The following is a 23,526-nucleotide window of genomic DNA, read 5'->3' on the forward strand; positions in this document are numbered from 1 at the left end:
ATAAATGTTGTGTGTCCTCCCCAATCCCTGCTGAGGAGGTGGTAGTATCATTTTATGGTCAAGCTGCCATAGTCCCAGTTGGTTGCAAGCTATAACTTGGTAATAATGTAAAATTTAACTTTATCACTTTTTTAGACCTTTGCAACCAGCCAAGTCATTGATAAACTCAGGATTACGTCTCTAATCTCCTGATTCCCAGTGCCTTATTCAGTCAAGCCTATAAAGAAATTTCAATGGAGAATAAATGTCTTAAGGTTACAAAATATTTAATATTACATGATAAAGTTAAATGTTTATATGAAAATATATATTCATGATTGTCTCTTCTATATTAATTTGTTTCAAATATATTCTTTTTTAGATACTCCATCCATGCATCTTTTGATGACAGCTCCATGGAATTCCATTCAAAGTGAGGAATCTGTAAGACAGAGTTTGCACGGTAACTTACTGTTAACATTTCTTCTTGTTAGACACAGTGTCATAGTAGATACACATATGCAATGCGTGGCACCTTTTATTTAAGACCCATGCTCTCCATTTTAAGATATGGAAGATTGTTATAGGAGATAAAATATGGAAGATTGAAGATCATTATATGGGCTATGCTTCATTTTTAATATTAGGAATTTCTTAATGCTAAATGTATTTGCCTGGTAACAGTCAGCTTGCTTTCATATAATAATAGTAGAGATGAAGGACCAGATGCTCAGGTGGAGTAAGTTGGCATAGCTCCATCATCATGTCATTTCCTGTCCGAATGTCAAAATACTTCTAATTAAGGACTAAATCCTCCACTGTATAAACTGGCAATTTACACCAGCTGAGGATCTGACCCTTAAATTTTAAAAACTGCCTCAGACAGGAAATGACATGATAAAAATTGGGTAACATATAGTGTCAGAAGAATACCAGAGGGAGAAAATTAAGGGTATTCAAGCTGTCTGAAGGACAAAACTGTAAGTCACATGGACTGGATTCTGTTTCAAATTACAGTAGATGAAGCAAGAGTTAGAGTGGAACCTGCTTATAGTGAAGCTTTGCTTCTAGGGTATGTCGACACTAATTTGGAGGAATAATAACCCTAGATCTCTAATCCTCCACTGGGGCAGCTCCACCTCTTGTAGCAACAGTGGAAGCAGTAGCTTAGGCAGGGCATGTGTTTTTATCACTGTGTCTGGGCTACACACCACAGTGGTAAGCGTCCATGCCTTGTCTATCCCACAACTTCCACTGCTGGAGCTGCACTAGTGGAGAATTAGGCGGGCCTAGTGTAGAAAGCCCCCACTTGAACTGAAGTGGAGCAGAATTTCCAAATTGATTCAGTGTATTTCAATGGACTTTCACTCCTTTTAAATGGAGCTTCTCTCCACTTAGAGGTGGTTCCAGTCTGGCATTCCTTTTAGAAGGCAGCAGTCATCTACCAAGGAGTGCTGCGTTCCAAAGAGAGTAGCACATCCCTCACTTCCTCTGTTTGAGCAGCAGAGGCAAAGCAGCCACTATGCTATAGTGGAGGAAGGGTATACAAGATCATTTGCCTTGTTTTGCTGCAGCTGGTCCGAGTGAACAGGAACTAGACAACACACTTTCCATAGCTATTTCCTCCTGGTAGGGAAAAATACTGTCTTTCCCCAACAACGTTACAGAGCCTAGAGAATCCCCTGCAAATACAAGAGAGCATTCTGCCACATATGCCCTCTCCTGTTAAAGAGAAACTGTATAAAGTTTTTGAAGGGGAGAGCTTAGAGGATTCTATTGTAAACACCAGTCCAAATATAAGATATTGATATAACAGATTGTGTGCACCATACCTGAACCACCTGGTACCCCAAAATTTCCAGGTGTCTCTTTTTCATTGCAGTGTCTCCTTTGAGGTGATATGAATTTTTGCAAAAAGCTTTAGAATCCAGAAACTCCACAGCAATTCTGCTAACAAACAAAATAGTTACTTTCAAATATTAGTAGGATGTCTAGTAATGTTCCCCCTATTCAATTATAATAGTTGTAGTCAGACTACCATTAGAATAACTTGAAAACTAAGGTTTAAAAATTTAAAGAAAATTAAACTCATTCTTTAAGTCAAGACTAAATTTTCTTCATATTTATCTAGACAAATATGAACTCTAGATGGTTCCCAAAAGCTTTTCCCTTTTACACCTCTGGTAGTTGCAAAACAGGAAAACAGCCAAACCAGCGTTTTCAAGGTCGACACTTTTGTTGCATCTCCCTACATAATTTTTGTGCATTTAATTACTGATTTGTATAAGCAATACCTGATTTGCACATACAGAATAGTAAAAATATCCCTGAAAGGAAAGCTGTCGGCACAAACACTGTTAAAGACAAAGTTCAAAGAGGAAGCCTTAAGTATAGGCATGAAGGACTTAAAAAGGCAGCCAACTTGAAACCAGTCTGCCTTTGGAAAGGCAGCCAACACAGCACAGGTGTAATATCAACTGCTCAAGCTCAGGAGCAAATGTGTTGCTACATTTAGAATAAAATACTACTGATGGAAAAGCCCTTCTAGCTTATCAGCTTTGCCATTATCAAACCACGTAGATGTACAAGATGCCAGGTGTGTTCACCCAATGGGAGCACATGCACATTTTTTGGAAGCGACTTCTAATTAGAGTGTGCTGTTGCCATTGAAAAGTCAGTGTTTATTAACAGTTATCACGTGTCTGTTTCTCAACAAGACCAGCACAAGGCAAAGGTTTAGCATCTCAGATACTGCTGTGGTGACTGTTGACTGACTTTTTAGAGCCAAATACTTTTTTTTGTCCTTTACATCTGAGAATGCTAAAGCTCATCTACAATTCTTAACCCTCCACAGCCTGGCGCTGTCCTCTGGGTGAGTTGTAGCTGCATTTTACAGGGGGGATGCTGAGGCACTGAGGATAAGGCCCTCATCCTTTTAGGTTCTCCACACCTGCAACTTCACTAGGTTCAACAGCAGTTGCACGAGGTCTGCAAAGAAATAGCCTTTGAGAAGTCAGGGCTGTATGGCTAAATTTCTGCATCACAGCCATTCAGTGCACCTACAAATGGCCAAAGAGACTTTGATTTCTTACTTTCCAAATAAGAGGGGTAAAAAAAAAAAAGAGTTGGGGACATACTGATATCAGGTGTTCACAAGGAACAGTTGTCTCTCCTGCCTCACACTCAATACCACTTCTAATCACAGGAGGTGTGATGTGTGTATTAAAAAGAGACGCCACAGCCAGCATGAAGGGTAAGAAAAAGCCTGAATATACAAACTTGGTTCATCTACTTAGCAAAATCTAATGTATAGAAAACCATGTACTAACCTCTGTGCTCCCGGTGGTAGCCCCTTCTTCCCCAGGAGCTGGATGTCTGGTCCCCACTGCACTAAGTCAGCCAAAACTATACTCTGATCCATATAGGGAAGAGGCTTTTTGTTTTTATCCAGAATGCATTCAAAATCTAAGAAAATGCAATAACCCAGTACACTAATCAATATAGGAGGAAAATGGATCTGATTTACTATCTAGAACATTTATTTTAAGAAAAACTAAGTTACCGTTATCACTGGAGTTAACAAATATTATTTGTATTATATAGGGCAAAGTCAGTTGTGGGGCCTTTTTTCAGACCCACTTTGTATCCAGTTTCCAAAATAGCAACATTCTGCTGGATGACTTATTATACTTAGACATTTGGGGCACAATTTTCAGATATTATATAGCAATGGAGTTAGGGAGAAGACTCAGGCCTATAATAACCCCTACAGGAATTAACTGTGGACTAGTGGATCCAAGGCTATTTCCACCAACCTGGTTAACCACCCACCTATTCCATAGTAGTAAGGCGTGAGAACAGATACTTTTGCATTCTGGCTTCCTCCCAAGATCTCCCCCAGCATTCTATGAATCTGCTGTTGTGCTGTATTTGTGCTGCCATTGCCTACAAAAGCAAAATGGACAAATTAGAGCATCAACATACAGGCCTGCAGGCTTGAAATAAAAATAGTGTCACAGTAAACTGCAATCATTACACTAGATATCCCAAAACAGACTGTGGGATGAAAGCATTTCTGCAGAACACTAAGGTTGGTGGTGTTCTACTTTTGTAAGCTAACCTTTCACAACCTACATGCAGCTCCACTACCTTTGAGGAGAAGAGTGGCAGCCAGGTGCATAAATGGCACATACCACAACAAGGTAAGGGGGAGGGCAAATTTTGCCCAAGCACACTGGAGTAAACCTTTACTTTGTACAGGTACTGCCACAGGATATTTTCACATCAATGCAGGACAGACAGGACATCCATTTTTAAGGTCTCATCTGACTTCTTTTTGTGCTAAGTATTACATTCAGTTATCAGCTTTTATAGTATGCTAATAAATAATCCCATTAAAATGCTACAAGAAATGTAGCACCCACCAAACTGTTGGTCCTCCATAACTAACAACAGTAATGGCGTTGCTGCTCCTAAAATACTGACCTTTACGTTGCATCTGCTGACAATAGCGCTCATGAAACCAAGGGATCTGAAACTCAGGGCATTCCAGACACACGGCTCTGTTCAATTCCATCAGGCGTAACCGGACCCTCCAATTTAAGGAATCTGGTAGGGCTGAATTTAAAAAGTCAGCTGGAACACAGGAAGTCTGGAGGGCATTCAAAATGGCTACTTAATTAATGGAGAAATTGCCTTTCAGCTAGCAGTGCATTAATGCACTTACGTTCAGAATCTTACACAGAATATGGAAACCCCTCAACTGGAATTTTTTCCTTCTCTTTTTATTCAACAATAAGGCATCAGAAAAATACAGCCATTCAAAACATCTCTTCTGAATTTCCTACCCATCAGCTCTTCACTAAATGGCAGGGGGCCAGCCCAGCAGCCTAGTTGTAGCAAAGTGTGTATGGGGGAACGGAATCAAAGTTTGGAACTAGCGCTCACTCCTTTGGTTTCAGAGAGAGAAAGTCTGGGGGAAGTCTTCTATTGTGGACAAAACCTCCACACTATTTCCTGAGCAATACATGTGACAGTATTCTTGTAAGATTCCTGCAGTAATATAATTTATTTCAAAACAGAAACTGGGTCTGGGAAATGAATAACCACTCTGAAAATTTTATGTGAACTCTAATACGAGGACAAACTAACTGCAAACAAAGCCTAAACAAAATGCTTGATGATGCTCAGATTCCCACTATGTCTTTTAAAACCAATACACTGATTTCCCCACTCCTTTCCACCAAGGATTCCAACCATCACCTGAATCAAGTTGTATTTGGAAAAGTGTTTTCCAGGAAGACTCAATTATTTAGAAGTAATTCAATTTCTATATTAGCATACTTATCTACCACACCATTTTGTACCACATCCTACATAATTAATTTAGTTAAATCAGACAAAAGTAAGCAAAATAATTTAATTTGCAATGTTTATAACTGGTTACAATCTAGGTGTTAGTCTAAAAGGCAAAGAACTTTTTGAAGAACAAACTTTATAAAAGTCAGTCTTTCCTTACGTAACACAGATACTTTAACTAGGTGTTGTGAAACAACAATCATTCTTTGCAGGATAGGGCCTAACTTTAGATAAGATGCAACAAGTGTGTGTAGCAAATCAACAGAGAGGATGGGGGAAGGAGCACAAGGGTAAAAATAGAAATAGATAGCTACACAGACTAACTATGGTACAATTTAGCAGGTTGATTAAAATATAAAACATCTCCCCAAACCATTGCATTCTTAGTAGTATCAAACTCACTCTGTTACAGGAAGAGCCTGTTTGCTAGTTGGCAGATTTGCCAGCTGGTTGAGCAGATGAGATTAAGACTTAAAATGAAAATATACTTGAAATTCAAGAGAAAATATTTGAAAAGACACTCCTCCTTTACTGACTAGCCAAGACAGGAGTTCATGTTTTCCCTACCTCAACCAACAACATCATGACAGAAAAGAGCAGAAAACAGCACTTCCTGTCCTGCTCATGTAATAAGATTTTGCAGAGGAAATAGAAATTTAGGATTTAGTATATAAAAAGCTTGATCCTGAGAGGTGCTAAGCGCCCTTGCATAGAATGAGCTCAGCACATCTCAAAGCCGGCCTTAAGTAAAAGGAAAAAGAGACTGTAGTTACTGGAGTTTCAATGTAACAGTTTTTTTTTTTTTAAATCTACAATCTACTTGGTTACTGATTTGGGATCATTTACAATGTAAAAGGTATTTCATAAAGCTTTACAGTCTTTATAAAAAGCATAATAAAAAACTAAGGGATAAATACCTACTTTCAAGCTGGGCATCCAGTTTGGCTAGGAAATCAACATTAAATATTGCGTTTATCAGGGCTGGAGGAAAATATTCAGCAACAGCCAAGGAGTAACCAAGCAGCACCAAGAGGTGAGGCTCAAAACAACCTTTAAAAACCAAAACATATATTTATATGGATGTATTACATACATGTGTAAAAAGTCTAATGAAAATTGTCTAATGAGCTCTATTCTTCCATCCATTAACATGCCTGACTCCCATTACTATCGATTGGAGTTAAATACACACACACGGACTTGCACATGCCCATTGCTTCTCCAGTTTGCCCAGTGAGGGCTGTAAAACTCTAACACAGTAAATTTCAGTTTGTGTTGTAAAATATATTGTTCCTAGTAGCGAGGCTTGTCACACCAGCCAAGTGGAACTGTGCCTCTCCTACTCCACAAAAGCCTGGCCTAATTATGGCATATTCTCTGCAGAAAGAAACTGACTAGTCTTAGAAGAGATAATAGCAAGGTACTACATTACATGGCAATCTTTCATACAACTCTCAAACTATTCTATCAGCCAAGAAATCTGTCTTTATTCATCTTTTCCTGCTTCACTATCTTCTGGTAATCAACATCAAGATCTTTCCTCTCCCCCAAATAATTAAGGGACTGATTCCAGTCCCTTTAGGAAAGGCCACAGTAATTATTTTTACAGGATTTTCCATTTATCCACATGAATATCAGCTAATTTAAATTCTCACTTTCTTTGTACAACAATTCAAGATATATTCTTAGTCCCATAGCAAGAGCGATTTCTGAAGGCTGAAATAAGGCTGTGAACTTTCATGGAAACACACAATGAATTCTGCAGAACATTACTTAGAAAAAAGAAAAGAAAATTAATCCATATGTTTCAATAGCCATCCAATTCCCATTTTTCTCAAGTGTACCTAAATTTGTGCCCTGGAAAAACAGTAACTGACACAATTACCTACCATCACTTACCTACCGTTACCTACCTACACATTACTTACCTAAATGAGAGCTAAAATGTTGGATGCAAGTCTCAAAGAACTCTTCACTTTGAGGAGGATCATAATTCATAATAGTGAAGGGGAGGAGAATAGCATATGTTCCAGAAGGATGGATCTGGATAAGAAATTTTAAAATAACCATTTGAAGAGTGAAAAAGAATCAATTTCAACACAGCCTGATGTTGCATTGTAACGAAGAGGTTTGTAACTAATTCAGAAGCAGAAGACCTAGAGTACATGGACTACTTTTAAATTCCAATGATTTCCTTTGCTCCTCAGATTTTACAGCATACAAATATTTTAAAATATACAAAACAGATGAATAATATTTGGAAGTATTGAAATTAAAGTCTCTGCGTCAGGGCAAAAGTAGGAGCAGATAGCTATAGCAATATAAACATTATTCTCTTCTTTCCAAAATCAGAGACATGCCCAGCTTCATTGTCTAAAATCTTCTAGCTTCATCTTAGTACCACAAGACCAGTAAAAATACATTAGGTTTAAGACTGTCAGAGTCTCCCCAGGAGATACTGTATTGACAACTCAGTTGAAAAGGAGACTAACTCATCTGTCCTCTTAGAAAGGACAATCCTTTTTCAGGAAAATTTTCATTCTGGGAGTAAAACCTCCTCTATTTCACACCTGAAGTAGAGTAAAACCTCTAGAACTGCCAATTAACAGGTTTGAAATCGGTAGGTCTCCTGTGTCTTTTATCCCATTCCCACCATTATGTTAATCTGATTCTTTCCAGCCATTACTAAATAATTTACAAAGCCATTCGAAGAGGAGAAATAACACTCACTGCACTGTAATAAAAATATTATAGGAAAAAGGCAACACATATGATCATACCATCAGAAGCCAAACTTCTAAAAATGAACATATCTCATCTGACATACTAAAATTATAGTTAACACCTGAAGTATCATCAATACCTTGCTTATATGTTGAACTGCCACAGAAGCTATTCTATCAAGTAATGGAGTAGAGCGGTAGTTTGTTTTGACGAAAAAAGATGAAAATTCTAGTACATTCATCCATGTAATCTGGTCCATCAAGCGCTGACAAGTATTCATTGTTTCTTCAACAAGTATTTCTTCAAACCATTCTCCAGATATATATCTAAGTTCTTCCAGCAACAGATCCATGTCACTGGCTTTTTGAAGTCTCTGATGCCCGCAGTTACTTAATTTTTGCAGAAGCTTCGCACCTGGTCCAGAAGTGCTTTGCTGATGTGACTGATCATGACGAACCCATCTGACAAGAGCTGTAGCAAAGGCATTCAAATCACTTAAGTTGCACTGAGGCAAAATTGCATCAACTCTGTTAATCACTACTTCATCCACTTGAGAAGAAGGAAGCATGGACAGAACACGAGTTAGCATAGAAATGTCACTGGGTATAACATTAACTTGTAAATAGCTGGAAGAAAGGGGAAAGAAAAACCATCAGTACTGACAAATATAATTTATGGATAAAAATAGCATATAAATTATGTAAATATAAATTCTATTTGAAAAATAAAGCATTAACCACATTAGCCATCTACATTTCAGAAGCTTGCAATAATGACAACAACAATGTGGTAAAAGCTCAAAGCATTGACTACTGTCTTATTTATTGTGAGACCAACATTTTCCTGCCACTTTACTCACTAATATCTGTCACCAAAACTACCGCTATAGAATCACCTGAACCAGAGCAGGTGAAAACAGAGGCATGAAAGCCTAAGAAGCAGAGAACAGGAAGCACTATTTAAATGCAAGCAGATTATGAAACGTGAAAAGAAAAGAAGCTCTCAGGCTGATCAATTGGAGGTCAATAGAGCCATCTCCTTGGTGTGGAAATAGTGGAAGCCACATTGCAGAGGATCTAAGACGAAGCTGAGGCAATGGGACTAAGCTACATGCTGAAGGAAGGAGAGAGGTATAGTGTTAATTGGAGAAAATGAAGTCATCAGATAAATTTTCTTTTCTTGGCATGTGAAATTTAAACCATCCTCTAAGAAATTCAGATGAGCCGGGATGCCTGTTTTTAGGGTTGGTCTATCTTGATACTAGTAGAAGAATTCTGTCCAAATAGCTGCATAGACCAAGAGGGTGGAAGACTTCATAAAGCGCCTAACCATATTACGTAACAGAAATATCTCAGATTTGCCACTCAGATATAAAACTGCCAGGCTCAAATAGTCTTGCCTGAGATGCAAGAGCAGGCCCTTAGAGAGGAGATCGTGCCTACTTGAAGAGACAGAGAAGAGAACTTTCCAACACCTGCACTACGTCTGAGTATCACAGCCTTCTTTATCAGTCTGGGATGATGACGAGGATAGTCCCTTTCTCCTCTATCATCTTCTGAATCACTCTTCCTAGTAGTGGAAGAGGGAGGAAGGCACAGAGAAGCTAATTCAGTCAATGAGGCTCTAAGGGTTGCTGATAAAACTTAGATGTCCCTTCTAAGGGCAGCTTTTATTTTCCTGTCTGTTGGGTCCTCTGGGGGAAAAAGCCCCCTTGTCAGGAATTAACACATCCTTTGCCAGGGATACCCCTACTGTATCAACATTGCAGGAGAAGGAAGAGAAATCTTTTGGATTATGAGAAATGAAATTAACCTTTTCCCGGCCTTTCCAAGAGGAACCTTGGACAGTGTGTTAGGGACGTAGAGACACCCTTATCCCCAACAAGCCATTCAGACTGAGCTCCTTCCCCCCACAGGAAGGTCAATGGGGGGAAGCCATTGCGGGAGAGCTCCTTTTCTGTGGCTCCTAAAAGGGTCTCCTTGTCAATGGAGCAATAGTCCCCCAACATGAACTATTCAGAGTCATTAAACCCCCTTAGCTTTGTTTGGGTTAACTATGGCACAGCAACTTGGCCACGCGCATGAGGTTCCCCAATTAAAGAAGAATACCCTAATTTGTGCTCCTTTCTCTTTCATTTGGGCTGACACCGGAGTCCCTACTTCTCAAAAATGGATTATTTTTAGGCATTTCTCCAGGCAGAAATGCCCCTTTCATCATCTCTTCCCACAAACACTAATAAAATCAAAGTAACAGCTATCAACGATCTTGCTGGAATGCCACCTATTCTAGAGTTCCAGTGTAAGAAGACTCCTTGCCCATTCTTATATTCAATGGAGATCATATTTATTACATAGATCAATACTATGTCTAGAGTCTAAACCACATTCACTTCCCATCCTAAAGTTCATGTGCTTTTTTAGACTTGAATTCCTACAACAGTTTAATTGTTAGTAAAACATTAAGATCTAACAAGTTGTATACAATTGTGAAGTAACAATTGTTTAATGTAATAATCAAGTTATATTTACAAAAAGAATACGCACCCAACTACCAATCTTCTTAATTTGGTGTAAAGCTCTGCATTTTGGCAATGCAGGAGCACCAAAGCTTGTGTTATTTTTGCCAACTCTACTGGCTTGTACTTATCCAAGTACTTATGTAGAAGAGAAGCAATTCTGAAACCAATGAGAAAGATAAGGATCAATTCCTTCATTATAATTTTGTGGAAAAACATCACAGAGGAACTTCTTACATCATGAACAAGACATCTCTTAGGCAACACCTAAGATCGTACAATTTGTTGCGCGTGGGTGAACTGCAGCATCCACATGAAGCCCAATTGACTTCGATGGAGCTCTGTACAGATGCAGCAGTCCATCTGTGCATACTGAATTGTAGGATCGGAGCCTCAGAGACTGGCAACTAATCAGTGTTAGTCCTGTATTATCTCTATAATGTAAGGTCTGACGCGGTCAGACCTCTGGCCTTGCTCTGAGGCGCCTCTCCATTGTTTAATCTTACGAAGATTTGTTTAGGCCAAATGGTTTCAACTATCACTATGAAGTACTAAGACCGCCTCCTACTGCTCTAACAAGGAAAATATGTGCTGACCTTTTACTTTGTCAGTTAAATTTAGAGAATAAGAATCAGTGGACCAGATACTTGAATGGCATAAGCTGGAATAGCTTCATCAACTTCAGTGAAACTATACTAGTTTACACTAAGAGAGGATCTGGCTTGGTTGGATACATGAACTAATAATTCAAAATAGAGTCTGATAAACTGGAGAAAAAAATTCAGCAGAAAACCAGATCAGCTAGTCAAATGTGCAGGATCAGTGTGTTTGTTACAGAACACTTAACAAAACATCAGAATATACCAAAATATTCCTCCTGATCTGGGTTTCTTAACCCAGATGGACAGGCCTGGGATCAGACCACAGCCTTTTCTCAGGCACTCTCCTCCTCACAGTTCCTGGAACAGCTGCTGTTACAGATCCTCCCTGCAGCACCTATATGAGCCTGAGTTCCTATCAGCTCCTTTTTTGCACCAGACAGGGCAGGGCCAATGCAGCTTGTCATATGTATGTATTCTGAATTGAGTGTCTGTATTGTACAACAGATCAGAGAGCCTGAGAGATATCACATATTCATAAACTAGCTCAGGATGTTATTGTCAATTTGGTGAGACCACATGTATTTCAAAGAAATATCCTGAACTAACTGAATCACTTTGGGTCCAGCTGTGACAACATAACTAAGAAACACAAGCATAGCATATATACACTGCAATATATCCTGGCTTTATCAGCTTCCACTTCCAACCCTCCTCAAATTTGAGCACAATTCTGCCTCATATGTGAGGATGCCTGAGTATTTTTCTGTAGGAAGTGAAAACTGCTTACAACGAGAATTCAATATAATGTTGTATTATTATTAGAAAAATTTACTTTTTAATCAGATGTGAATTTCTACATTCCATTTCTTCCATCGTTTCCACTACTACTAATGCTTGGTGACAGTTAAATTCTTCCACCATTAGTAGCGCAGTTGCTATTAACCTGAAAAGTAAGAGAAAAGATGCATTTTGCTAGTTTCCAACAATTCTCCTGTGTAATAGAGGAGAATACAGTAATCACATTTGTCTGAAGAAGGAGGGAAAAGAGATTTGTACTGTGGGAACTATAGTAGAAAATAATGGAAACAAACTCCTTCAAAATAAAGACCCTCATTTTTTTATTTCCTCCCTCAGCACAGTTGGGTAAAAAAAGCATAAACAACTGGGTAAAAGATGAAAGAGTACATGGTGGGCACATGATTTGAAATCATTCTAGAAGCCAGCAAATGGTCTACTTCTGTAAGAAGAAGAAAAAAAAAATTTAAAAGGAGGCTAAGAGTGAGTCACTGTTAACCAGTATGCTACGCTCTTTATAATGGGATCTAGCACTGACTTAAACTGGTTTTAGAGGACATAAGAGTGTTAAATTATTCAAAATCAGTCTGCCAATGAATTTCCAAACTTAATTTTTTTGCACAATCTGGTCAAATAGAGAACCACTTTGTTGGCACCAGTTTGGCCCAGAAACTCTCTATCATAGACCAACAAGTCTACATGAGCACAGCTAACCACTGTCATTTGCAGGACAGTTGCTGCAAGGGGGCACAACCCCACACACCAAAATCTCAACTTTCATTTGAAGTCTAGCTTATGACAGCAAAGAAAGTTTGAAAATCTGACCAAATGTAATAGTTTGCCTGAGTTTGCAGACGGCTTGAAACAATGCTTCGCAGAGTCCCCCGCTGCCTCCTCCGCCCCCCCCGGGACTGTATGTAGCATGAGAAGAGCAGACAGAACCAGTCCCTGCGCCCAGTTACAACCCAGCAGCTGGGATAAGTACTGGAAGGTCTCCTGCTGTAACCTCTGCTTCTCCAGCACAGAATGGGGAGTAGGTACTCCAGGCTGCTGTGATTCTCGTGTAAAGAGAAGACACACATTTTGCTGTCCCAATTTCTTAGGCCTTGCCACTTCCATTCCAAGTGGAGGGCAGGACCACAGCCTTAGTAATGAAGCTATGGGGACGGGGCTGTGTAGCAGTGTTGCCCTTCCACCTTCCAGACAACAGCTTTTGGGACAAACTGTTACAATATTGAATCACAACGTAACAACAAATTTGCAATCTAAATTAAGCCAACTAGAAAAAAATTGCTTCTCTGCTCATGGATAACACAGAGTAGCAGGCCAGACAAGGATCCATTTTAATAGCATACTGAGCATGGGGAAAACTCAAGATTTGTATAGCTTTAAACATTTAAAGTCTTAGTTTCAGTAATCCTATTAGGTACTAGTTTGTGTGAGGGAGCACGTGTGTACACACACACTAGGCATAAATAAGATGTAAATAGGGCTAAACTTACCGTTCTCGTACTTCTGGTCCTGCCATAGGCCCTAGAGCAGCAAATAATTTTGTGAAACTCATAGGATTGTTACAATCATCAATAGTTTCAGTTAGCTTCTGTTTAATGACTAATCGGAATTCAGTGTTGTTAAACTGTAATGACTGGTATAGTCCAAGGATAAGACTGATGTTCTCTAGATCAAGCTGACTGGGATTCTCAAGGAAAACCTTATTGCATTTTTCCAGCAATGGACGGTAAGTTAGTCTGACATTTCGAAGAAACTGCACCATCCTTCTGGCGTGGTTGAAATGGATGAAATTCACTGTTTCCAACAGAAGTTCAGCCTTTTGTATTAATCGTTCTCGAAAACTCTGTGAGATAACACCAGATATATTGATCATCAAAACCGACAGGACCCTAAAAACATTCAAGAAATTTTACACTTACACACTGAGCTTTAAAAAAACCTAACAACGTTTTTAGAAATAACTAACTAAATCAGAAAATGGACAAGGAAAAGGCTTTATGGAGAATGTTGCAGAAGTTCTCTTTTTGAAGGCTATTTAAAATCCAACCTGAAAAGTAGGGCTGAGCGAAAAAATATTTTCTCCATTAAAGCAAAATGAAGAAAAATTCTGTTTCTGCTGGGATTCATAAAAAAGTTGGGATTTTTCTGCTATAAGGAAACAGACCGTTTGCAGATGTAAACTGCTTGGGATGAACCTATGTCATGTCTGATGATAAAAACTGCAAAAGCTTGGGCTCAAAGAAAATTAAAATACACAAATCAGTTCTCAAGGGGGAGTTGAAAATTAAGAAAGAGACGTGGCCTTTCTCCTCTTCTCCATATCCTAGGTAGACCTTTGGTGAACTGACTACCCTCAAGGTCAGTAAGTCCAGAACACAAAAGCTGTCCAACATAAGGGATGTTTTGAAGATTAGTTACTTAAATTTTGTAAGTGCTCTGAAGAAGAAAAATGCGAAACAAATAGAGAGCATCATTATTACTATTCTCAGTGGCCATTAGTGTTCGATTTAGCTTCAACTCCATTTTTGAAAAACTACCATTCTCAGGGCAGGAGATATCATATCCCCTGCTGTTTACTTGAGTCTAAAACAGGGGTGGGCAATAATTTTCACAGGGGGGCAACTCCACGAATTTTGGTAAGTTGTCATGGGCTGCACATTTCTACTATATTAATGGAGGGGTTCAGAGTCTGGGAGGGAGTTTGGGTGCAGGAGGGAGCTCTGGGCTGGTGCAGAGTGTTGGGGTGCAGGAGAGGGTGAGGGGTGTGGGCTCTGGGAGGGAGTTTGGTGCAGGAAGAAGCTTTGGGTTGGGGATTGGAGTGCAGGAGGGGGCGCAGGGTCTGGGAGGGAATTTGGGTGCAGGAGGGGGTTCTAACCTGGGGCAGGGGGTTAGGGTGCAGGTGGGGATGAAGGCTCTGGTTGGGAGGTGCTTACCACAGGCAACTCCCAGCTGGCAGCACAGCAGGGCTCAGGGAGGCTGCCTGCATGCCGTGGCCCCACACCACTTCCAGAAGTGGCTGCAGCTGGCTCGCAGAAATGTGTCAGCAGCAGCCAGTTCCACAAGCGACGTGAGGCCATGGCAGGCAGGCAGCCTACCTGAGTGCCCTGCTGCACTGTGGGACTTTTAGCAGCAGGGACTCAGAGATTGTGAGGGGGCAGAGGAGGCCGGACAGAAATGTTAGATAGGCTGGATCCGGCCCATATTTTGCCCACCTCTGGTCTAAAACCTCAGAAAAGGCAAGGTAAGACTCAGAATTAGGGTACAGTAATATCCCCTGCTTTTTCATTAGCACAGTATAAAACTACTCTTTTAAGCAAGCTGTGGACAGTAAAAGGATCAAATAAATTCTTGAACAAATTTTGCACATGTTTTCCCCAAAGAGACTCAGAAGATGACTTATCTAAATTTTCCCAGACTGGATTCATCCATGAAGACTGACCCTATGCCATTGTACAATTATTTGCCTCCTCCAAAATTTGAAGAGTTGATAAAAAGTCAAAGTATTGAATAAACAAGGCATAATAATTCTGTACATATTGCATCTAATATTATTCAGCTTCATTGAACCAGAATTACCTTGTGTCTTGTATAGAATCCAAGTTCACATTCACAATATCAGCTATTTTGCCAGTTAGAGGGCTAGCGTATATCTGTTGTTCATTCAGACACATTGCAAACTTAGATAGAGTTGGCAGACTAAACCTGTTGATACATCAAACAAAAGAAAACTGAACGGTAAACATTATTTTTCTTTCCATAAAAGCATGGAGGTAAAACAACTAATACAATAATTAAATTAGCAAGTAGACAGAAGTTTAAAATTAAGAAACAATCTCTCTGCCCCTTCCCTCCCCCCAAAATCAGACCAATATAAACTGCTTTCCTGATAGGTCATCCCCTAGTAACATTCATGCCTCAACCAAAATAAAACAGAAGTCCATAAGGAGAGAGTTCTGAACAGCTTAAAAACCTAAACCTTAAAAAATTTGATTTTCATATCAAAATAAGACAATAAGAAGCGTGTGTACACAGTCTGGTAAAGTACAGAAGGAGTTCCTAGGTTTAGTAAGGCCACTGTAGTGGAGTGGTTAAGATTATTCTATCATGCAGTAAACTGCTGCCATGTTGAATAAATGTTGCTGAAGTGAATCTGAAAGTCACCTGGTGTGGGTATTAGTATGCAGTACTGGCTTTTCACTAGCCTGTCAGTGTGTCTTAGTTAGTAGGCTGGGACAGACTATTCTGTCCTGTTGGTGACAACAGAAGAGAGTGATGCCAACCCCTGCATTCACCCAGGGACAGAGGAACAAAAAATGCAATCTCAAAATAAACACAAATGCAAAGAAGGAAAAATACTAGGGTTCTATACTAAAAGTCTTTTCCAAAATTAAGATGGTGAGGAGGAGAGGGATATATCCACCATTAAAGAGCAGGACAAGAAGCATATCCCTGCTTTATTTATCAATACAAAACTGCATGTATGCCCTCTTTGAATTTCCTTTGTCGGTGGTGTATGTGTTCACACATCTAAATATAATCTTAAATCTGCATTTATTCATCTAGATACAACAGCCTCTATTGTTTAGTATCTAAGCACCTCCATTGGCCACCTGCAATTCAAAACTCCATCAATACTCAAAGCTTGATTATGTTAACAAAACAAAACCAGTTCAAAAGAGGAGACAATCCAAAAAGATAGTTGAGGTTTAAAATAATGATATAAAATACTTAGATAATGTCTAAAACTCTAGTAAGCACCGTGTGAGAGAACTTTTATAGACATTAACTCAAGCTGAACATGCTTGTAATTTACTTCTCTCTGGAGGTAGAATAGCATAATACTTGCCTTTCTAATCTTCTCCATGCTTCCATGACCAGCTCTTCTACCAGAGAATCATGGGCCTCAACAGTGAACCTTCATAATGATTAAAGACAAGACAAACCAGGCAGAGGTGCATAACTCTTAACATATGCTTTAAAAGAGCTACACAGACTCTAGTAAGAGAGTTATATTCAGTAATAATTTGCATTTCTATGGCACCTTCCAACCAAAGGTCTAATTGCACATTACAAATGTTAATGGATTAAGCATCATAACACCCCTGTGATGTAGATAAGTATTCCCATTTTACACATGGGGAAACTGAGGCACAGAGACATTAAGTGACTTGTCTAAAGTCTCACCGTCAGTATGGCAAAGCTAGGACAGGATAAAACCCAGATCTCTTTACTTTCAGCCTTGTGTTTTAATCACAAGGCTGGAAGGATATATTTATATAAAAGAAATTAAATAAAAGAAGCTTAGCCTAATACATTTCAAAATAATACAAAATAGTCAGGTTTGTTCATTTTTAAAACAAACACATGTTGCTCACTGGAAAAATTAAATTAGCAGTTATCTCCATTAAGGTTACCAAATGTAAAAGTATAGTTCAATGGACACTATCAACTTGAAAAAAACCCACATTTGTGACTGAGAATTTTGTACCTAGTACTGTTACAATCTATGATTACTAAAATGAGAGAAGATAACAAAAATGTGGTTTTCCCTAACTGAAGACAAATTGAGGGAGGCCAGGCTACATTGTCCAGCGTAGATCCAAGAGTTATATTGATAGGATGGCCCTTGCAAGCATTGTGGATGGAAGACAATCAATGCCAAAGATGCCAAAGACTCATTACATGGACTGAATATTAACGGACCTTAAAGAGACCAATTTGCATGACAGCCAGGAGTACAGTCATGAGTTTTGGAAGAAGGCTATAAAAGTCAAGAAGAAGAAAAGTTGACAAAAAAGTTAACTTCTAAGCCAATATTATTTAACTGAACAATAAAATGTTTAAGATTATATTTACAAGCAATTTACAGGGTTCATTTAAAATTGGTTATATGAAATTTAATATTCTACTGCTTACCTCAATACATTGTACAGCGTATCCACCAAGAGATCATTATCCATAAATTCTATCTTGTTTTCAGCTAAAATGCGAAGAGTAAGAAACTGGGAATGATTTTTTACATAGTCAATATTCCTCAACAGTTGGGACTTCTCCTTTTGAAATTTCCATAGTAGACTAATTGCACTTCCAACGTGTTTTTCAGATAATTTGGCTTTGTTCTTTCCAACAAGATCAAAGACCTGATCTTCAGTTGTGCAGCTATTTAACTGGCTCAGCAACGTGTCACTACTCAGAGTTCGAAACTGGCAGCGTCTCAGTGCAAATGCGTAAATATTCCTCAAACAAAGCATTTTTGTCACCTCCACAAGCTACTTTTAAGATGTCCAGAAAGATGTTTTCCTCTTTCACTTTTCATAATAAACAGCTTCTATTAGCAAGAAGATGAGGCATTTTGAGACGCACAAACTTGTTTTTCTTGCATCTTTTATAGACACTGTGGGAAGAGGTATAAATGAATTCTAATGTATCTGTAATAGTACTGATTTAAGACAGTTAGGTAAGTTAATAATTAGGAGCTAAAAATTAAAACTATTTCTTTTTAAACATTTGAGTTAATTTCTCTTCTTAATACATCAGACTTAAAGTGAGGCCCAAATTCTTCCTGTGAATGCTCCCCCCATACTGGACATCCAAAAACAGGATTTACCTTGTTTCCATCAACAGACTTCAGTGCTTTTCAGGTGCAGGTCTGACTTCACCAGCATAGCACGTACTGGGAATCACACCAAACCCAAGCCAGCAATACACAGCAGTCCTACAAAAGAAAGAAAACTCATACATTATTTTGAACAGTTCATACGTGGTAGTGAACTTATTCCAAAGGTACATGGGAGCACTTGCAATTTTCATTTTTGTAGTTCACCTTTAACTAAAAAAATAAAATAATAATAAAGCCCAAAAAACCCTCCAAAAGCCATCACATGCTTTTCTCAGTGTGGCACACATTCATGATATCATGGATGCTGGTGCACACATAAGGAAACAAATGGGGAGGAGGGATAACTCAGTGGTTTGAGCACTGGCCTGCTAAACCCAAGGTTGTGAGTTCAATCCTTGAGGGGGCCATTGAGGGATCTGGGGCAAAAATAGAGGGTTGGACTACATGACCTCCTGAGGTCCCTTCCAAACCTGGGATTCTACGAAACAAAGAAAATTAATCTGTCATGATTTATGTTCCATTTAAACACAAAATAAAGTATTCTGTACAAAAAGCGAACAAAAAAATAATTTAAAAAAATCAGAAGGGACAGGAATTTCCCTGCTATCAAGTTGTAGACCATTTTAAGTATTTTTTTATTACCTCAATTTCCTTTCTACTCCAGTTTTATCAAATACTTTTATCTCTTCTATCCATTCTGTACTGTACTGATCTCTATAAAACATTCATTCTGATCTACCTCTATATTATAAAGAGTTTTATGATTATTTTTATATAACCTTGTCCATAAAAAGTAACTCCAGTGTAGTTGAACTTTTCCTTCTAGAAGCAATGCAACACACTTACTCATTTCCTTGAGATGCAGGCCTTTTTATACCAGTTATGACCTCTTAACATAGGACTTTTATTACTGGAACTGAAATAAGCTAAAATGCAGACCAATACTCGATAAAGAGACATTGTAAACTGGAAATCTAGTAGTTTTCAACAAATAAGTTAAAAACATTCTAAGTACTACACTGGTCAATTTGACAATTTTTGTAATTTTACAAAATCACATTTTCCCATTTTTCAAAAAATGTTTCTCTCTCCCTTGTTTCTCTGTGTGGGAAAAAAAAACACAAAATCAGATACTCAAAAGGGGAAACTGATTTACTCTTCAGGAGAGACAGGTTTTCAGTAGAAAAGATGAGACTGAGTTTACACAGACCTGTTAAACTACATAAAGTAAACAATCTAAAGAAACAGAAAATTATTTTTTCTTTCATTCTGAGAAAATGAGAGCACAGATCAAAATTAGGACAACCCCATTATCTTGCTGGCCAACTAACACTGATGCAGATATTTTCCTAGCCTAATTTTACAACACAATTAAGAAAGCATCACACAAACACTTAAAAGGTGCATTGTCAGGTTAAAAATAATTTTTAAAACATTTCCTTATCTGTGTTACCTGCAATACATAACTGTAAACTAAGTATTTCCCTCAGTTCAGACAATAAGAAATTAGTTGGTTTCGGTAATAACTCCCACACTTCCTGACCCTTCATAGGATCAGGGTAGAGGCGAGTACAGGCTCTGCCTCATGTGCTAACAAGCTATGCTGCAAGACAGCGAGAAGGAAAGTAGGTCACTAGCCCCATGGAAGAGAGTTAAAGGAGGATGACGACCTTCTCTGGAGATGTTTTGTGTACCACAGGATTTCCCCATGGAGCTCAGAACATCCATGCCCCCAGCTCCTCTGCAGACCCACAAATTCCTCCATCCCAAGGACTAGGGCTTGGGACCTCTGCCTGGTGGAGCTGCACAGTTTCCAATAAACTTTTTCCTTCCTGTAGGCTTTTAACTGAAGCAGATGATTTATCCCAAAGCTCTTAAAAATCCTAGAAGACAACATTAATTCCAATTGTTACTCTTTACAAAGAGAAGTGAAATAAAATAAGTACAGAGTAAAATTTATTTTGCCATAAGCTTTAAAAATATACTGGTCAAAACAAACACACAAAAACCTATTCAAAGAACAGGCTTATTACATAGTTTTCTATGTATTGTACAAAAGATTTACTGAAAGGACAAGAAACTCCTTTAAATTACCCCAGAACAGATTAAACAAACATATTGAGCATTTAAAGTTGGCTCATAAACCAATAAGAACCACAAAGTTCTCAGTTAAGGATGAACTTTATATGTCCTCCAATAACATACTAATAAGGCACATTCAAAAAACCATTTTTAGCAGTGCATTATTGTTTTGAGATCAGAGACATACAACAGGGTGGATTTCCCTCATCACCTAATTGTTTTACTTTTATTGAGTTGTGTCATAGCCAAGGCAGCATCAAGGTTGGTAAAATATGACCTAACTTTTTTTCCTTCTGTTTGCTAACTTCATGCAGTTTATTGCCATGTGCAATTCAATATGCTGGCAACAAGTATTCATACAGCACTTCTAAGATGTAAAGGTCCCATCTGGCCTTAAGAGCGATGAATCTATGTATAGGACTGTATGCCAAGTACTACAGGAGGAACAGTAATTAGCCCTATATTTGGGTGGTCTAACACTTCCCATTTTATGAATACTGTATATAATTTTAAGGTACTTCAACCTCTGCATGGTTTGCAACAGAATTTTAAAATCTGAAAGGGGGATAACTCCAAAAGTCAGAGAGAGGTCTTTTTGTCCCCATGAAAACACCTCCAGATTTAGCATTATACATCTTCGAAAACTGGCATGGGAGTATGATGACCCTCTCCCTGCCATGCCGATGCTCGTGGGGGCAGGCGGGTGCCCATGAGACCCCTGTGGGGCCTCCTCGGACCAGGGTACCTATGTGGGTGCATTCACCCCCCTCCAGCCAAGGGAGGGGAGTTTTACTCTGGTTCCCTCCTGAAATGTCTGCCAGCGCTTCAGTAACCCCCAGTTACCAGCTTCCACCCGGAACCTGAGGGACCCAGCCCCCTGGCAGCGCACAGCTGGAGGGAGGCGCAAAACCACGCGGCTGCGACCGGCCACTCACCGTGGCGCTCCCGGGCTCTTCGGAGCCACATGGCAAAAGATCATCGCCTCAGCCCCCAGGCTCACGCCTGCGGGGGGCTCACGCCTGGCAACCGCGCCTCGCTCTGCAGTCCTACTGCCAAGATGCGATGGGAACACACCGAGCTGCCACCCCAGCCGCCCCGGAAACCTGAGGACCAGCCTCGAGCAGTGCGGACTAGACGCCCAGCATGCAATGCTCGAGACGGGCCGCTCAGCCCGACTGGGAGCATTGAATGCTGGGATCAGTAGTCTCTCCTCCTGGAAATAAGGCGGATCATTAACCGATAGACTTTGTGTCCACTGGGTGCATTGCATGCTGGGAGAGTTGTAGTTCCCATGGACAGCTTCTCTTTATTGGGGAAGAAAGTGGCTGCAATCCATTCAGTTTTATGCAAGTTACATGCAGTCCTTGTTAGGCTCCTGACAAACTACAAGCACTCTGGCTTCTTCAGCTGGTCAAACCCTGACATCTCCACAGCTCTATGATAAACTGCCAATTCTGTAGGACTCCTTCTACTGGGCAAACTTTGGGCAAGTTGAAAAGGAGGACTTGTGGCACCTTAGAGAACAAGTTCTATCTTCAGCTGAGCAGAGTTTAAATGCCCTATGACCCACCTCAGTGAAAGTCAGAGAACACAGAAGAAATAGACTTTCCAATAAAAAATGATCATGCCTTTTTTGTTTTTCTTTCCCCCAAATACTTTTCTATTCAGCATTTATCTTTGGACTTCGAGTTTATACTAACAGAGCAAAATGTCCCTACAGTATGTTTAACTTGTACATATGTTGCAGTCATGATGTACTAAGTCATTATATCTGTTGTTTTACACACACACAAAAAGGCTCGTCCAGGAATTTAAATTTCCCTGCTTTTGGAGGGGCACATTCTGTGCCTCGCCGCAGCCCTGGGGCCAGAGGAGCTCACTCTCCTCAACCCAGCCCAAGGGCCGGTGGAGCTGTCAGCTCCTGCCATGACCCCAGGATGGGAGGAGCTCGCTCTTCCCGTTACAGCCCTGGGGCCAGAGTGGTTCTATACTCCTGCCAATTATTGGGGGGGCCTGTGGCCCCCCTTGCGCATGCCCCTGCACATACATTAAAATGACATTATTTAGGTTACAAAGACAAGCACTAAAAAGTTAGGAAATAATTAAGGTTTCAGAGTGGTAGCTATGTTAGTCTGTATCAGCAAAAACAATGAGGAGTCCTTGTGGCACCTTAGTGACTAACCAATTTATTTGGGCATAAGCTTTCATGGGCTAAAGCCCACTTACTTCATCAGATGCATGAAGTGAAAAATACAGTACGCAGTATATATATCACAGCACATGAAAAGATGGGAGTTGCCTTGCCAAGTGGAGGGGTCAATGCTAATGAGGCCAATTCAATTAAGGCGGAAGTGGCCTATTCTCAACAGTTGACAAGAAGGGGTGAATATCAGGAGAGGGAATATTACTTTTGTAGTGCTAACGAGGCCAATGCAATCAAGGTGGACGTCACCCATTTCCAATCTTTGACAAGAAGGTGTGAGTATCAGCAGAGGGAAAACTACTTCAGGCCCCTTATGAATAGCATTATAATACAGTCTTTAATTATACTATCATATCATTTTCTTCTACCCCTCTCCCTCATTCAATGCACAGGAAGGATGGTGCTCACTTCAACAGAAGCTATTAAATATTTTGTCCAGCATCACCTATGGCTCTGTGGCACAGGCAGGGATAGAAACCAGTTAAAGGCAACATCCAACTGCCTTAATCATGAGACAGTCCTTTCTCCTCCTGCAATCTGCTTAGGCCTAGCCCATCACAGATTTCTGCACAACATCCAGCTGGTCTACCTCCAAACAGTGCCCAGAGAATATCTATACATGCTTGTACTTTATACC

At 39.6% G+C, this 23,526-nt stretch overlaps 1 protein-coding gene across 3 annotated transcripts; it reads right to left on the reverse strand.

The window, feature by feature from the left end:
- Nucleotides 1-214: 214 nt before the first annotated feature.
- On the reverse strand, nt 215-21,820 carry FASTKD1 (FAST kinase domains 1). Of its 3 annotated transcripts, XM_073305765.2 has the most exons (16): nt 21,622-21,820; nt 18,593-18,700; nt 17,902-18,379; nt 16,832-16,900; nt 15,562-15,687; nt 13,476-13,874; nt 12,011-12,121; nt 10,605-10,736; nt 8,201-8,687; nt 7,266-7,380; nt 6,259-6,387; nt 4,465-4,596; nt 3,811-3,924; nt 3,309-3,444; nt 1,812-1,926; nt 216-421 (listed from the first exon to the last, which is right to left on the reverse strand). In XM_073305765.2, the coding sequence occupies exons 3-16, from the start codon at nt 18,234-18,236 to the stop codon at nt 332-334; spliced, it is 2,490 nt and encodes an 829-aa protein (XP_073161866.1). In that variant the 5' UTR covers nt 18,237-18,379; nt 18,593-18,700; nt 21,622-21,820; the 3' UTR covers nt 216-331. The 3 variants fall into 3 exon arrangements, with proteins under 3 accessions (XP_078704082.1, XP_073161866.1, XP_073161867.1); XM_078847956.1 differs by lacking the exons at nt 18,593-18,700; nt 21,622-21,820 and having other exon boundaries at nt 215-421; nt 17,902-18,239; XM_073305766.2 differs by lacking the exons at nt 18,593-18,700; nt 21,622-21,820 and having other exon boundaries at nt 217-421; nt 16,832-17,746; nt 17,902-17,920.
- Nucleotides 21,821-23,526: the final 1,706 nt, after the last annotated feature.

The sequence above is a fragment of the Lepidochelys kempii genome, chromosome 11, assembly GCF_965140285.1.
Source record: "Lepidochelys kempii isolate rLepKem1 chromosome 11, rLepKem1.hap1, whole genome shotgun sequence".
Taxonomy (NCBI): domain Eukaryota; kingdom Metazoa; phylum Chordata; order Testudines; family Cheloniidae; genus Lepidochelys; species Lepidochelys kempii.

Coding starts and splice junctions, on each gene's coding strand:
- FASTKD1 (XM_078847956.1), bottom strand. CDS start 18,236: ATGCTTTGTTTGAGGAATATTTACGCATTTGCACTGAGACGCTGCCAG. Junction 3,925..4,464: donor TCAGCAGATGCAACGTAAAG/GTCAGTATTTTA, acceptor TTGCTTTTGTAG/GCAATGGCAGCACAAATACA. Junction 422..1,811: donor TGGGGTACCAGGTGGTTCAG/GTATGGTGCACA, acceptor TCTGTCTTACAG/ATTCCTCACTTTGAATGGAA.